The sequence below is a fragment of the Megascapheus bottae genome, chromosome 5 (genome assembly GCF_031878675.1).
Source record: "Megascapheus bottae isolate mThoBot1 chromosome 5, mThoBot2.hap1, whole genome shotgun sequence".
NCBI lineage: Eukaryota > Metazoa > Chordata > Mammalia > Rodentia > Geomyidae > Megascapheus > Megascapheus bottae.
In genome coordinates, this window is record NC_143513.1 from 38,419,260 (window position 1) to 38,435,021 (window position 15,762).

The 15,762-nt window shown below is 35.5% G+C and overlaps 1 protein-coding gene across 1 annotated transcript in view; it reads right to left on the reverse strand.

The window, feature by feature from the left end:
- The window catches only part of Rsbn1l (round spermatid basic protein 1 like), a 37,907-nt gene that overhangs the window by 5,826 nt on the left and 16,319 nt on the right, over window positions 1-15,762 (reverse strand). Inside the window, exons 4-7 of the mRNA XM_090332914.1 lie at window positions 9,053-9,190; window positions 6,165-6,307; window positions 4,341-4,508; window positions 2-110 (exon numbers count right to left, since the gene is read on the reverse strand). Coding sequence (XP_090189040.1) covers window positions 2-110; window positions 4,341-4,508; window positions 6,165-6,307; window positions 9,053-9,190 — 558 coding nt within the window. The remainder of the gene's footprint in view (window position 1; window positions 111-4,340; window positions 4,509-6,164; window positions 6,308-9,052; window positions 9,191-15,762) is intronic.

The window sequence follows — 15,762 nt, forward strand, 5'->3', positions numbered from 1 at the left end:
CCTGAGACAGTGGAGGCTCATGTAAATCTAATTGCATTCGTTGAACTACTTCTAGGAAATCTTCAGCATGAAAACATATTACATCTTTGGTTATTCGGGGTTGATCAGGCCTAAAAAAATGAGATAATAAAAAGGTGTGCCATTAATACCTCATGATAATAAACTCAAAGCAAAAGTGGTTTATGAGTAAAAAGAGAATGATTTCCTGACATCAAAAAAATATGTCGGGGCTGGGAGTTTGGGTAGTGGGAGAGTGCTTGCCTAGCATGCACGAAGACCCAGGTTCAATTCCTCAGTACCACATACATAGAAAAAAGCTAGAAGTGGTGCTGAGGCTCAAGTGGTAGAGCTCTAGCCTTGAGAAAGTCCAAAGGACAATGCTTAGGCCCCGATCTCAAGGCCAGGACTGGGAGAGAAAAAATGTGTGTTGTGTGTGTGTGTGTGTGTGTGTGTGTGTGTGTGTGTGTGTGTGTGTGTCTAGCTGGGCACTGGTGGCTCTGACCTGTAATCTTAGCTACTCAGGAGGCTGAGATCTGAGGATCACAATTCAAAGCCAGCCCAGGCATGAAAGTCCATGAGACTTTTTTTTTTTTTTTTGCCAGTCCTGGGCTTGAGCTCAGGGCCTGAGCACCACTTCCAGCTTTTTTTTCTATGTATGTGGTACTGAGGAATCAAACCCGGGTCTTCATGCATACTAAGCAAGCACTTTAACCACTAGGCCAAACTCCCGGCCCCCCATGAGACTCTTATCTCCAATTAACCACCAGAAAACTGGAAGTGGCACTGTGACTCAAGTGGTAAAGTGCTGCTAGCCTTTGTAACAGACTCGAAAGCAAGTCCTGAACTTGCTTTCAGATTTCATGAATCTTTATTACTAAAAAAAAAAAATTAATGGTATATACAAAATTTACTACAAAATGTCATCTTTTCTATCTTGATTTGAGTGTATAGAACTGTGATGCCTTGTATCAGCTAGACTTGTAAGACTGAAGAGCTCAGGGGACAGAACCCAGGCCCAGGGCTTAAGCCCCATGACCGACAAAAAAATAAATAAATAAAAAAGTCTAATTTCATTGATTCATAAAAAACAGCTTTTAACATTTTATTACATATTAATGTGTATTAATTTGTTTTAATAATGCTCAATAAGCTGGGCATTAGTGGCTTGTGCCTATAATCCTAGCTACTCAGGAGCAAGAGATTTGAGGATTGTGGTTCAAAGCCAGCCCAGCCCAGGTGGGAAAATCTTTTACCGCCAATTAACTACCAGAAAAACCAGAAGTGGCACTGTGGCTCAAAGTGGTTAAGATCTAGCCTTCAGCAAAAAGAGCTCAGGAACAGCACCCAAACCCTGAGTTCTAGCCCCACAGTTGACAATAATAATAATAATAATAATAATAATAATAGTAATAGTAATACTTAAATTTTTTAAGATATTCATTAAAAAGTACTAACTGTTCAATGGCATTTTCACTGTTTTTAAATATAATTGTAAAAAAAAGAAAAAAAAGGGTGGGGGGGGAATTGGACAAAGCCCTGGGTTCCAGTCCTCCATATCACATACACAGAAAAAGGTGGAAGTGGTGCTGTAGCTCAAGTGGTAGAATACTAGCCATAAACACAGAGAAGCTCAGGGACAGTGTTCAGGCCCAGAGTTCAAGCTTCAGGACAGACCAAAATTTAAAAAAAAAAAAAAAAAAAAGAAATCCCAAATTCTTCCATTAATTAGAAATATACAAATATATTTATATTTTTACAGATGATGCTCAACAACCAATTTTGAAGTAAAATTCCAAGCATGGTAAATATGTAAAGGTCACATGAAGCAAATCATAACGAACTTTCTAAAGATTAGTGAGAAAGTCTAGAAGTTATATGTTATCCAGGGAAAGAATAATCTGACTACAGACTTTTCAACAAAGATAATGTAAACCAAAAGAAAATGGATTATCTTTAAAGTATTGAAAGAAAACAAAAACACTTCAGAGTTTTGCTCCAAAACGCAAAATAAAAACATTTTCAGCCAGGCATGGTAATATCCACCTATATCCTCAATAGTCAGGAAACTGAGATAGAAGGAACACAAACTGAAAGGCCAGCTTGGATTCTATAGTGAGTCCAAGAACAGTCTACATAGTAATATGCAGTCTGAGAGGAAAAATTAAAATAGTGTTCAAGTAAGCTGAAAAAAAATATGTCATAAGACCAGTATAGCAAAGAATGTTAAAGGAAGTTTTAGGCTAAGGAAAATGACATTAGATGAAAACGTAGATCTATGGAAAGGATAGTAAATATAAAAGATATTTTCTCATTTTAAACATTCCTTTATAAAGTAATTCTTTAAAGTAAAAGTATTTAACTATGGGGTTTACAACCTATATTTTAATTTTTTACTGTTATTATCAAGGTGATGTACACAGAAGTCAGGTAAAGAATACATTTATTTTGGGGCAATGTCACTCCTTCCTCACTCTCTAGTTTACAGAACATTTAAAGTAAAATATGTAACAATAGTTAGTTTACCAGAAATAGGGGAAAGGGGGAAAAATGAAAGCATATTATTGAGGATACTTACACATAAGTTTAAAAAATATATTTGAAGGTAGACAATGCTAAGTTTAGAGCAATGGAATAAAAACAAAACTATAGTAATTAAGGAAATAACAGAAATACAATGGAATTCTAAACATGTCAAGAAGGAAAAAAGGACTGGAGAGCCGATGATAAAAACAAATTAAATGGGGGCCAGGAGTTTGGCCTAGTGGTTAAAGTGCTTGCCTAGCATGCACGAAGGCCAGGGTTCGGTTCCTCGGTACCACATACATAGAAAAAAGCCAGAAGTGGCGCTGAGGCTCAAGTGGTAGAGCTCTAACCTTGAGAAAATCCAAGGACAGTGCTCAGGCCCTGAGCTCAAGCCCAGGTCTGCCAAAAAAACAAACAAACAAACAAAAAAAACAAATTAAATGTTATATTAAATAAAAAGGGTATAAATACTCCAACTAAAAGGCAAATGCTAACAAAATTTATTAAAAAAATAAAAAAGTAAAACCTAGCTTTATCTTCACAGACTAAGCCTATAAATAGGATAATAATAATAATATATATATATAATGTGCAAACTAAAAATATCCAGTCATAAAGCAGGAGATCCTATAATATCATCAGAAAGAAACACTAGTAATTCAGAAGAGATGATACTGATCCAGATGAACTGTTCTCGGGCCAGTGCTTGCCTAGTATGCATGAAGCCCTGGGTCTGATTCCTCAGTATCACATACTCAGAAAAAAGCTGGAAGTGGTGCTGTGGCTCAAATGGCAGAGCACTGGCCTTAGGCAAAAAAATTTCAAAGACAGTGCTCAGGCCCTGAGTTCAAGCCCCAGGTCTGGTAAAAAATAATAATAATAAATTAAAATCTCAAGGGCCGGGAGTTCGACCTGGTGATAAGAGTGCTTGCCTCGGGACCGGGAGTTTGGCCTAGTGGTAGAGTGCTTGCCTAGCATGCACAAAGACCTGGGTTCGATTCCTCGGTACCACATACATAGAAAAAAGTTGGAAGTGGTGCTGTGGCTCAAGTGGTAGAGCACCAGTCTTGAGAAAAAGTCCAAGGATGGTGCTCAGGCCCTGAGTTCAAGCCCCATGACTGGCAAAAAAAAAAAAAGAGTGCTTGCCTAGCATGCACAAAGACCAGGGTTCGATTCCTCCATACCATATGCACAGAAAAAAAAAAAGATGAATTGTACTCACAGCCTGACTTCAGGAATTGAAATGCATAACTTAAGAGAAAATATTTATATATATAGATATGTTATCTATCCACACATATATGTATGTCCTTATAGACACGTAGAAAATGATAGACAGATAGATAGACAGACAGACAGACAGACAGACAGACAGACAGACAGACAGATAAGCTAACAGCCAGATACTAAACCTACAAAATGAGCAACAAAGTAAAGAGAAAAATACAAGTCTAATCAAATTTAAAACCATAAACTTATTTATGGTTTGAGATCAATTCGTAATAAATACTACCAAAAGTAGTAAGAAAAAAAGTTAAGAAAATTGAGTTAGACAACATTTGGAAATGAGCAAATAGCAAGGTTCAGGTAAACTTAGGTGTCTTTACTGAAATTTTTTTCTCTCTAGTCAATTATGATAAAAAGAAATTCTTTCACACAATCCAAACAATTAAAAGTAGATTCTAACAATTTACTGTAACTAAGCCATTCATATATGATGAAAATTTTAAAGTTGTTCTTCAAAGTATGGAGAAATCACTAGGAAAAACTGTACAAGCCAAGCAAGTCTTTCACCGAATAACAATACTTATATATACCAGTCTCCACAGTGCACAGCCTTCAGCACACCAACAGCAGCTGTAGTCTGTCGTTCAAAACCTTGTCCTATATGATCTGCATGGGCTCTTGTCCTGTCTTCAAAGAGCATCTCCCGAGGCTCACTGGTTCGAGGTAGATACTGAAGGTTTTTTATTTCATTGGTAGTTCTGTTTTCAAAAGATTTATACTTATATTGAGACTTACTTGCCATCAAACACTCAATAACCACATAATTCAGAGAAAAAGAAACTAAACCACCTCAAATCAAGTCTAAAAAAATCAACAAAACCATAGAAGCGGAGCTGTGGGTCAAATGGTGGACTATAATACCTGAGCACAAAAGCTCAGGCACAATGCCCAGGCCCCAGATTTCAAGCCTCAGTGCCAGCAAAAAAAATAAAAAAAATAAAAAAATAACAAAATAAAACTAAAAACCAAATATATGCAGAAGTTCTTTCCCAATATACATTTCAGAAGAATGGCAGCTGTACAGATGAATTTATTTTTTAAAAAATTGCAACTGATGTAGTCTACCAATTTCTCTACACAGTAGAGGGCTTTCACTTCCCTCTGATTCAGTTATTTGCAGACAATTGTGGTTTCAAAATATTAAGTGGAAAATTCAAGAAACAATTCTCAATGTTTAAATTGTTTGCCACTGAGCAGTAATATGAAATTTTGTACCATCTAACTTTGTCTGGCCTAGGATTCAAATAATCCCCTTGTCTTGGGACAAGATAGTAAGTACTATCTTCATTATTAAACTGTCTCAATATCCTAGCACATAAGTTCAAATAACTCTCATTTTACTTAACAGTGGCCCTAAATGGCAATAGTATTATTGGCAATTCAGGTATGACAAAGAAAAGCTGGCATATTATAAGCCATTTGAGGTATCTAAAGGAAAGACTATTATTTCCACTAGCCTCATCTTGCTTAGGATGATAAGTTCCATACTGAAAAACTTAATGCTGACTTGTTTTTAAATGTGTTATATTTAATTTCTAATTCATTTCTAGCACAATAACGGCTTCCTTTCTTTATCTCTCTCAGGTAAGTTCTCAATATGCTACAACTTATCTCAGAATTTTATCTTGCTCCAATGACCAATTTGATTTTGATAACAATTTTCAAATCTAGAAACAAATTCCCCCTTACTTTCCTTTTCCAGTTTCTTCCTTATGAATTTTAAACACATTTATCCCATGTTAGGCAGCATGTGAGTCTAATTGAGATATATATATGGCTCTCATTCTTAACCAATCTAGAACATAGTATGGTTTTCCATTTGCTCTAGTATTATACCTCCTATAAAAGGATTTAGTTTAGTTCTCTCGATACATGTCCTGACAACACTTGTTAAATTTCTTCTAAATATAATCTCTGTATGAGTGATTTTTCCATTTTTAATTACAATTCATTTGCCTACATTTGGCTGTCTTAAATACATACATACATATCAGAATATACTTTTTTGTGGGTCATGGGGCTTGAACTCGGCCTGTGCTCTGTCCCTGAGCTCTTCAGGTCAAAGCTACTGCCCTACCTTTGAGCCAAGCACCACTTCTCGTTTTCTAGAGGTTAATTGGAGATAAGATAAGAGTCTCAGGTCCTTTTGTGCCGGAGCTGGCTTTGAACTTTGATCCTCAGATCTCAGCCTCCAGAGTAGCTAGGATTACAGGTGTGAGCCACTACACCTGGCTTCAGTATGTACTTTTAAATTTACATTCTAGTTATTGTTCTAAACTTCCAATTTTCCAACTAATGCACATATACCCCAACATATAGCCATTCTAAAGAAAAAGAAAGAGAATTCAACAAACCTTTTCCTTTTGAAGGGTGACTTTGGCATATCAGCCACAGGGATCATTTGTTCTCCTGGACGTACCCACATGATGGGACCATCATCACTATCTTTGCGATTCTCTAACTTTAGACTAGAAAGTGTCCCCCATGGCAATGTACACTAGAGACAGATAATTATATAGGAATAAATTATTTTAAAAAATATATGAGTATACAATAGACTATTGCTTGCCTCACAAATACATATTCATAAATGCTTAAATATTTGAAATGCATACTAGATTGAATATTTTCCCACACATTCATACATTTAGCTTCCAAATAATCTACTTCAAAAATATTAATGGTACAACAACCTAAGAAGGGGTATCAATGTTCAGGAAGTAATATATTCACTACTGACAAATGTTACTGTAACTCCTCTATATATTACCCCAACAATAAAATACAATTAAAAATATATAAACAGAATTTCCAGGATTGGATAGTGATATTTCAATACCCCACTGTGCCACAAATATGATGCATGTTACACATCATGTTATTCTTTGTTCCAAACCTCTGGATCATATGATTTTAGCAAGTTAACAAGACAAGCAAGAGCATTCTATTACAGTCTATAGAAGCAAAAAATGAACTTGTGTGTTTAAAATTGTATAACTTTTTTTTGCCAGTCCTAGGGCTTGAACTTAGGGCCTGAGCACTGTCCTTGAGCTTTCTCAAGGCTAGAGCTCTGCCATTTGAGCCACACCATCACTTCCGGCTTTTTTCTATGTATATGGTACTGTGAAATTGAACCCAAGGCTTCATGCAAGTTAGGTAAGCATATACCACTAGGCCAAACTCCCTGTCCTAAAATTGTGTAACTTTTTAATTAGTGAAAAATTGAATACTAACAAAATAAAAAATAACAATCAAAATTAAAATTTATGTTTAGTAGTTTCTTGGTGAGCCTATTGGCCTAAACCAGACACCAAAATATTAAAAGGGAAGGGCAAGAATTATTATACAATTGGGCAATACTGTCCACAGAATGGAAATTATTGTTTCATCATTTTGAAATTTTTCTATTGGTATTGTAATGGTGATATATAGAGGGGTTACAATTTCCTAAGTCAGGCAGAATACATTTCTATTTAGAAAATGTCATCCCTTCTCTTACTCTCTCCCAATTTTTCCCTCCTGTTCTCACCCACCAGTTGTATAGTTCATTCTTTCTTTTTCTTCCTTCCCATAGTGGCTAGTGAGCACAACTGCTTTATCCACCCTTTACCCCTCCATTTCTGTGCAGAAGGGAAATTTTTAAAAGCAGGGGAGGGGAGAGGACTAAAGAAGACAGGTGCCAATGGCTCATGCCTGTAATCTCAGGATCCTGTTTCAAAGCCATCCCAGGCAGAAAAGTCCCCATGAGACTATTTATCAGCAATTAACCACTTAAAAACCAGAACTGACACTGTGGCTAAAGTGGTAGGCCATTAGCCTTGAGCACAAGAGGCTCAGGGATAGTGCCCAGGCTCTGAGTTCAAGGACCCATCCCTCTACTCCTAGCTACTCAGGAGGGTAAGACCTGGAGGACTGAGTTCAAAGACCCTGGGTGGAAAAGTCTGTGAGGACTCAAGCTCCAATTAACTATCAAAATGCTAGCCTGGAGGCATGGCTCAAGTGGTAAAGCAGTAGGCAAGAACAAACACTGAGAATAAACATTGTTTTATTATATATATACATATATAAATATATGTATATATAAATAGCTGGGTGCTGGTGTTGCCTATAATCATAGCTACTGAAAAGGCTAAGATCTGAGGATTGAGGTTCCAAGCCAGACTGGGCATGGAAAGTCGATGGCTAGAAGAAATAGAAAAAGGAACAAAAAGTTTTAAAATAATGGAGTTAAAAAAAAGAAAGAAAAAATTATATAAGAAAAAATATATAAGATATAGGAATATATGGAGTGTAAAATCAAATATAAGAACAGAAGTGTGTAACATTATGTGAGACTAGAAATAAATTGATCTTATATTCTGAGTGTATACTTGAATCCCACATTTCAGTGTAGTACATATTTTGAATTACTGATTGGCATAACTATCCAATAACTGCTATTAACTACTTATTCTCTTTCACAGAGAGAAAACTTAGGCAGATGCCTTGGTTCTCACAGCTAGCTACTCGGGATGACAAGATCTGGAAAGCCCATGAAACTATTAACTCTAACTACCAAAGAGGCAGAAGTAGAGCTGTGGTTCAACTGGTAGACTGCCAACCTTGAACAAAAAAGCTAAAGGACAGAACACAGGCCCTGAGTTCAAGTTCCAGCATTGGCACACACACACACACAAACACACACACACACACACACACACGCACACACACGAATAGCGGAGGCTATTTAAGAGAGAATCTGGACAGAAATCCCTTAAGGAATTTAAAGTGGCATTAGGTTAAATAACCTGAAAGTCTTATTTTACAGATGAAGAAACTAAAGACTTTAAATGATTTGCCTACCTAGCTAAAGCAAAAATGCAAATTATAATTACTCAGGCAAATTTGTCACAATGTCTAGCTACTATTCCTTTGTCATAAACATTTAAATTTAGTTAGGCACCCTTTTGTATAATTCTAAAATCTTTCAGTACTTTGTCTATAAAGACCTACTAAAACAGAATTTTATTTCCTCAAGTACTAGCAATAGGTAAGTGTTATTTTTCTGCCTTACCTCTTAAGAGTTACCATTACAATTAGATTTGAGACGTTACAAGTAGACCCCACACAAGATTACTGTTCTTTTCATTTTCTTCTTTGCAATTTAAATATATTTTTTTTAATTTTGAAATAGCCTTTCATTTATATCACCTGTAGCCATAAAGTAACATCCAAATTTCAGTTATTGCGGTTGTTTGCTTACTTTTAAAAATGGTGAATCTTCCAACATATCAAGAAACTCAGGGAAGTAATCTCCCACTTCTTCATCAACTGCTCCCACCAAACTTATTTGTCTCATTGGGCCAGCTCTGTAAGTACCATGAGAATAGGTTCTTTTTACCTGAAGAATATGAATTTAATTGTAAGTTACACATAAGTGTCCTTCATTGTATAACAATATGTCACACTGTCTCAAAACATTGGGGGGGAAAGCCTTTATTATTAACAAGGCATTAAAAATGCACATAATGAAGCTACATTACTTTGCTTCTATTCTAAGTATTCCTATGTACAAATAATTCCAAACAATTATGTTCTTTTTTTTTTTTTTTTTGTCTAGTCCTGGGCTTGAGCTCAGGGCCTGAGCACTGTCCTTGGGTTTTCTCAAGGCTAGAGCTCTACCACTTGAGCCTCAACACCACTTCCAGCTTTTTTGTACGTATGTGGTACCAAGGAATCGAACCCGGGTCTTCATGCATGCTAGGCAAGCACTTTAACCACTAGGCCAAACTCCCGGCCACAACTATGTTCTTATAATTCTAGATTTCATTAGATCTATAATGCCAACTGAAATTAAACTTACAAGTACATAAATCTATCTATACTTTTCTGAAGTGATATTTCATAGTTTTATTATAATTTTCAAATCATAGCCTGAAAAACATTACACATTACAGTAAGCAATACTAATGGTTTATAGGTCCAAAGGATCACTAAAAATGATCTTTCTAGATTTCAGTGTATTAATTGGAAGCTGGTTGACAGTCACTAAAAACCAGCTAGAAAATAAAATCAGGAATCCTCCATCCCAAATTCACCTTTGCTATCTTCTAGCCATGTGACTTTCAAAAATACCTTACATTCTGTGAGCTCTGTTTTCCTTACTAAAATACTTTCCCTCCATTCATTGAAGAAAACATATTATATATATAGCATATTATATATGTATTTATATCCATCTGCCACAGGACTAGCAAACAGATGACATTGAAAGGGCCCAAATAAATCAGCCTAGACTTCCACATTCACTATTACCTGAACTGTCACAGCACATTTCAATTCCCACAAACTTGTTTTTACACTTGTTAAAAAACAAAAAAAAGTTCTTATTTTAAGCTTGTTTTCATAAACAAACTTGAAGCAAAATGATAACCATCTTTTTCTCTCTATCAAGCCTTTATAATCACAATCAACTTGTCCCAGTTTGCCCAGGATTACCCAGGTTTAAAACTGAAAGTTCAGTATCCCAGGCAAACCTGTGTGGTCAAGCTTTAGTGACACTGTGAGTATATAAAATTCTCACAATCATAGCTAGTACCATAACATATAATAGTTTCTAAGTTCAGAAACAAAAGAATGTTATTAGAGAACAATTTGTTTGATATTAGAGAATCATAATTGACAAACCAGTATAACACACTAATTCCTTAAGTTTTTGTTACCAGAATTCCCAACTTAATTGTCATTAACCACCACAAATTCATAAACAAAACTAAGCCTATTCCTCCAGATTCCAAGTTATATAACAGGTTTATATCCCCCATCTTATGCTCAGTCTTTTCTTTTTTCTATCTCCTAAAAGGTCCTGCCATATCCTATCCTAACAGAACTAAAAGTGCACTTATAGCAGTGCAGTAAGAAAAAAATAAATGAATCATCAGCATTCATTCCAGTAGTACAGGTTAACAATTCTAAGAGCGTCAACGGAACTCTAGCAAATGTATCAGAACATAACCTCAATTATGATAAAAAAAAGTCTCAGAAATTCTGGTTAACAAAAAAGAATTAAATTGAAAGAATTAAAACTTGACTAACTGTTCCTCATAATTAATATTAGCCAAAATCAGATTAAGAGGAGATTGTCACAATTATTAAACACATAAGATTATGTAAATGAAGAATAAAACAAGTGGGAGGTCTTATCATTGTGACATCTGCTCACTACAAAATGAAAAAAGTGTCCTAACAGGAAATACATCACCAAAAATGAACCTTAAGACAAACTGTTGGGTTTTTATTTTGCCAGTACCAGGACTTTGAACAGAGAGACCTCAAGCTTGCTCAGATTCATTCATCATTCTCTCAACTAGTTATTTACCACTTGAGCCACACCTCTCCAGCCAGTTTATAGAGTCTCATATAAACTCTACTGTTTAGGCTGGCTTTAAACTGTCATCTTCCAGGTCTCAAACTTCTAACTAGGATTATAAGCATGAACCACTGGATCCCAGGACAATACTGTTTTATTTTAATTACAAAGATTGCTTCATGAATAAAGCAAATACAGTAGTAAAGTTCTTTTTAATGAAGAATGACTCATGTGAATGACTCTCAGAATAGGATTATACAACTCCATTAAGTTTAGAAAATCCTTTTTGCTTGAAAGATTCATCATGTTGACTGTTTAGATTTCCCATAAGTCTCAAAGCAAGTAAACCTAATTTATTTTGTCTAGCACTATACAAATGATTTGGTCTTCAAATCCTATTTTGTAGTTATTTTATTGTACCTATGAAGATACTAAGACGTTAAAAGTTCCTTAGAATAGATTCTAACCGATCTGGAAAAACATAATTAGATGTTTTTAGCATAACATTTGAGGAGCCATTTAACATTATACTATTTATTCTCTGAAACTGGCTTTACTAAAAATGAAAACAGTTTATAATCTGTGATTATTTTTTCTCTTTAGTAACACATCAGCTACCGTCTAGGAATTCCATTATATTTTACCATTAAAACACTTACTTCCTATAATATAAAATCACTTTAAAACATTCCAGTAATCTATAGGTATTTGCTCTTACAATATGCCTTTAGAATATATTTAATCTTTAATTAGATTTATGTCATAAACAATAAGCCACAACATTTTATGCTATCTTTTTTTATTGTAATTAATAAAAGGGTTACATGATATTTGCCAAATAGAAGGTGCATTAATTCACATACATTGATACCCTTTCACATGTCTTGGTACCCATTACCCTCCCCCCCACCCCCCTATCCTATCTTTGATATCTATTTATTTCCTTCATGAGGAGATGCTTATATATATATTTTTTTCTTTTTGTAGGTTCTTTTCTATAAACCTTATATACTATGATAAAGTATCTTATGAAAGTATATAAACAAAGCAAAAATTTCAAATATGGCCAATTTATCATAGTATGGTTTAAAATTAGCTGAACTGAAAAAAAAGTTCCTCAGAATAACAATCCATCATAAATATATGATATACATATTTTAGCTTGTATCAGCATCAGTGTAAACAGAAAATCAAATAAGCTATCGGTTCAATTTTCATCAGCCATTTATCATTGGAGGTGGGTGGGAGGAGTAATGCCTTTTCATTAAAAAAAATAAAAAAAAATGAAGCCTGCTGATTACTGTCCTTGTTAAGGCAATAAAAAAGAAAAAATCTGACATAAGGGCCAGGAGTTTGGCCTAGTGGTAGAGTGCTTGCCTAGCATGCATGAAGACCCGGGTTCGATTCCTCGGTACCCCATATACGTAGCAAAAAAGCTGGAAGTGGTGCTGAGGCTCAAGTGGTAGAGTGCTGGCCTTGAGAAAGTCCAAGGACAGTGCTCAAGCCCTGAGCTCAAGCCCAGGACTGGCAAAAAAAAAAAAAAATCTGACATAAGGAATGTGCCACAAGGGGGAGCTAATTCCCCATCACATCTGGCAAATTCTTAAACCTTAAGGTGATACCTATCATTTATTTCAAAAATATCTATATAACCAATCAAAATAATAATTAAATTATTTTTACTTAACAATACAATAATGAAATAGAAAAGTCTTTTTCAATTATAGTGGGAGGGCCAGTTTGTGGCAGGAACAACTAATCAAAATGAAAGCCTGGTACAAAGGTATTCTTATATCTCATATTACTCAGGAGGCTGAGATCTGAAAATCTCAGTTCAAAGCCAGCACTGGCACTAAAGACCATGAGACTCTCATCTTCAATTAGCTACTACAAAAACCAGAAATGGTGCTGTGGCTCAAGGGGTAGGGTGGTAGTCTTAAGCTGAAGAGCTCAGGGACAGCACCCTGGGACATGCCCCAAGACTGACCCCCCCCCCAAAAAAAAGAGTAGTCATTGGCCAAGCCTAATGAATACTCACATAAATTCAACAAATGTTAAGTCTATTCCTCTTAGTCATAAACAGAAACTGTCCTAACAAATCAGAGCAGATAATAGTCATTATTAAATCAGTAGATCTGTAATTATCAAATAACACTTGAAGTTATTTGACAATTCAGAAGCACAATAAAATAAAAATACAGCTATAGAATTGAGGTAAATTGTTTAGATGAAAATTATTTTCGTTTTCATATTCTTATAGTTCTTAATAAAGGATTCAGTGTATGTGTTAAGTATATAGTGACAAGATAGGAGTCTCATTTACTGTTTTTATTTTTGGCACTGTTGGGGTTTAAACTCAGAGCACTGCATATAAGTATTCCACTACTTAAACCACTATCCAATCCTTTTGCTTTTACTTTTTCAGAGTAGGTCTCCTCCTATCTTTGTTTGATGACTAGAAGTGCTTAAGTTTAATACGATCTCATTAGCTGGGAATTAACTTTGGCAGTATAAGCCACCACTATCCTATCTTTGCCTGGCATTATATGTATATGCCACTATGCCAAGCCAGTACTACCATTTATTTCTTAACAGATGTAGCTGTTTTGCTTCATTTCAGTATCATTACTATTTAGAACAAAGGAACCAATGCACACATGGATGAAATTTTAATGAAACAGAGGTATCTGCAAAACTAAGACAGATGGCAGAATGCAAACAGCTATCAGTTCTTCACAAACCTTTATGCTCAATCCTGTGCTCCACAGGAGCATAAGCTGGGTGTGGTGGTGCTCTCCTATAAATCTCAGCATTCTAGGGCTGATACAGAAGATGAATTTGAGAACAGGCTGTACTGCAAATCCTATCTCAAAGGATAGAGGAAGGATTAAAGAATAAAAAGCAAACTCAAAACAGCTATAGGGGCCACGAGTTTGGCCTGGTGGAATAGAGTGCTTGACTGGCATGCATGAAGACCCAGGATCAATTCCTCAGTACCACATACACAGAAATGCCAGAAGTGGTGCTGTGGTTCAAGTGGTGGGGAAAAAAAAAAAACAGCTACAGGTTACAAATCAGCATACAAAAATCAGTAGTATTGCCGTGTCATTATCAAGGTTAACATTTTCAATTTCAAATACAATTTCATTTTCAATAAACCTTAACATATTCTAAGAAGTACTACGAACTTCCATTTGAAAACTTACAGATAAATGGAACACAATATGGGTAAAATATGTAGGCTAAGAAACAGAAATTATTATTTATAAAAAAGAGAAAGAAAAATTGAAAACATCCTGATCAAACTAGACTAAAGCACTAATCAACATTCCTACAGATTTTTCAGTGCAATTTAAAACGCTTATTCTAAATATCATACGGGGGTGTGGGGGCCTCGTGGTAGAGTGCTTGGCTAGCATACACAAAAACCCAGGTTTGGGGCCGGGAGTTTGGCTTAGTGGTAGAGTGCTTGCCTAGCATGCATGAGGACCCAGGTTCGATTCCTCGGTACCACATACATAGAAAAAAGCCGGAAGTGGTGCTGAGGCTAAAGTGATAGAGCTCTAGCCTTGAGAAAGTCCAAGGACAGTGCTCAGACGCTGAGCTCAAGCCCAGGACTGGCAAAAAAAAAAAAAAAAAAAAAACCAGGTTCAATTCCTCAGTACAACATACATAGAAAAAAGCTGGAAATGGTACTGTGGCTCAAGTGGCAGAGTTCTAGCCTTGAGAAAGCCCAAGGACAGTGCTTAGGCCCCGAGTTCAAGCCCAGGACTGGCAAATAATAATAATAATAATAATAATAATAATAATAATAATAAATATCACATGGAACAACCAAGGAAATGTTAAAAATAGACTTCTTTAGCTATCAAGATAATCAAAACCTTGTAACAAGACATATAGAGCAATGGAATCAGAGGAAGCCTAAAACAGATCATCCATGTACATATGATCAATTAATTATTGCTAAGATGACACTGCAATGCAATAGGGAATGAGTATTTTCGAAAATATATGACACAGGGGGCTTGGTATTCTAGATCCCTGTTACATAGAAAAATATGAACCCTCCATATTTTCTTTATTTTGTTATGCATACACATGACTTTGTATAAGGGCTTGATCTCAAGGCCTCAAGCTCTCACTGGACTTTATTATAGCTAGCACTCTACCACTTGAATAAATTTCCATTACAGCCTTTTTTTTTCCTGTGTATGTAGTAATGGGGAATTGAACCCAGGACTTCATGCTAGTAATAAAATATTAATTTAAAAAAATAGAAAATAGAGCATATTGAACTTAAGAATTTCTAGACATCAAAAGTCATCCTTGGGGCCAGGAGTTTGGCCTAGTGGTAAAGTGCTTGCCCAGCATGCACAAAGACCCAGGTTTGATTTCTCAGTACCACATACATAGAAAAAAGCCAGAAGTTAATGAAAGGACCTCCAGGATACTGAAACAAAAGCCATATAATGAATGATTGTTGTCCTTAATGTACTATGTTGTCTCTCATCTCCTTTGCTGTCTCTTGGTTATCTCATATTGGTATAGTATCTCACTTTGTTATCTGATATATTGAATTTATTTGTATTTGGATAATTGAA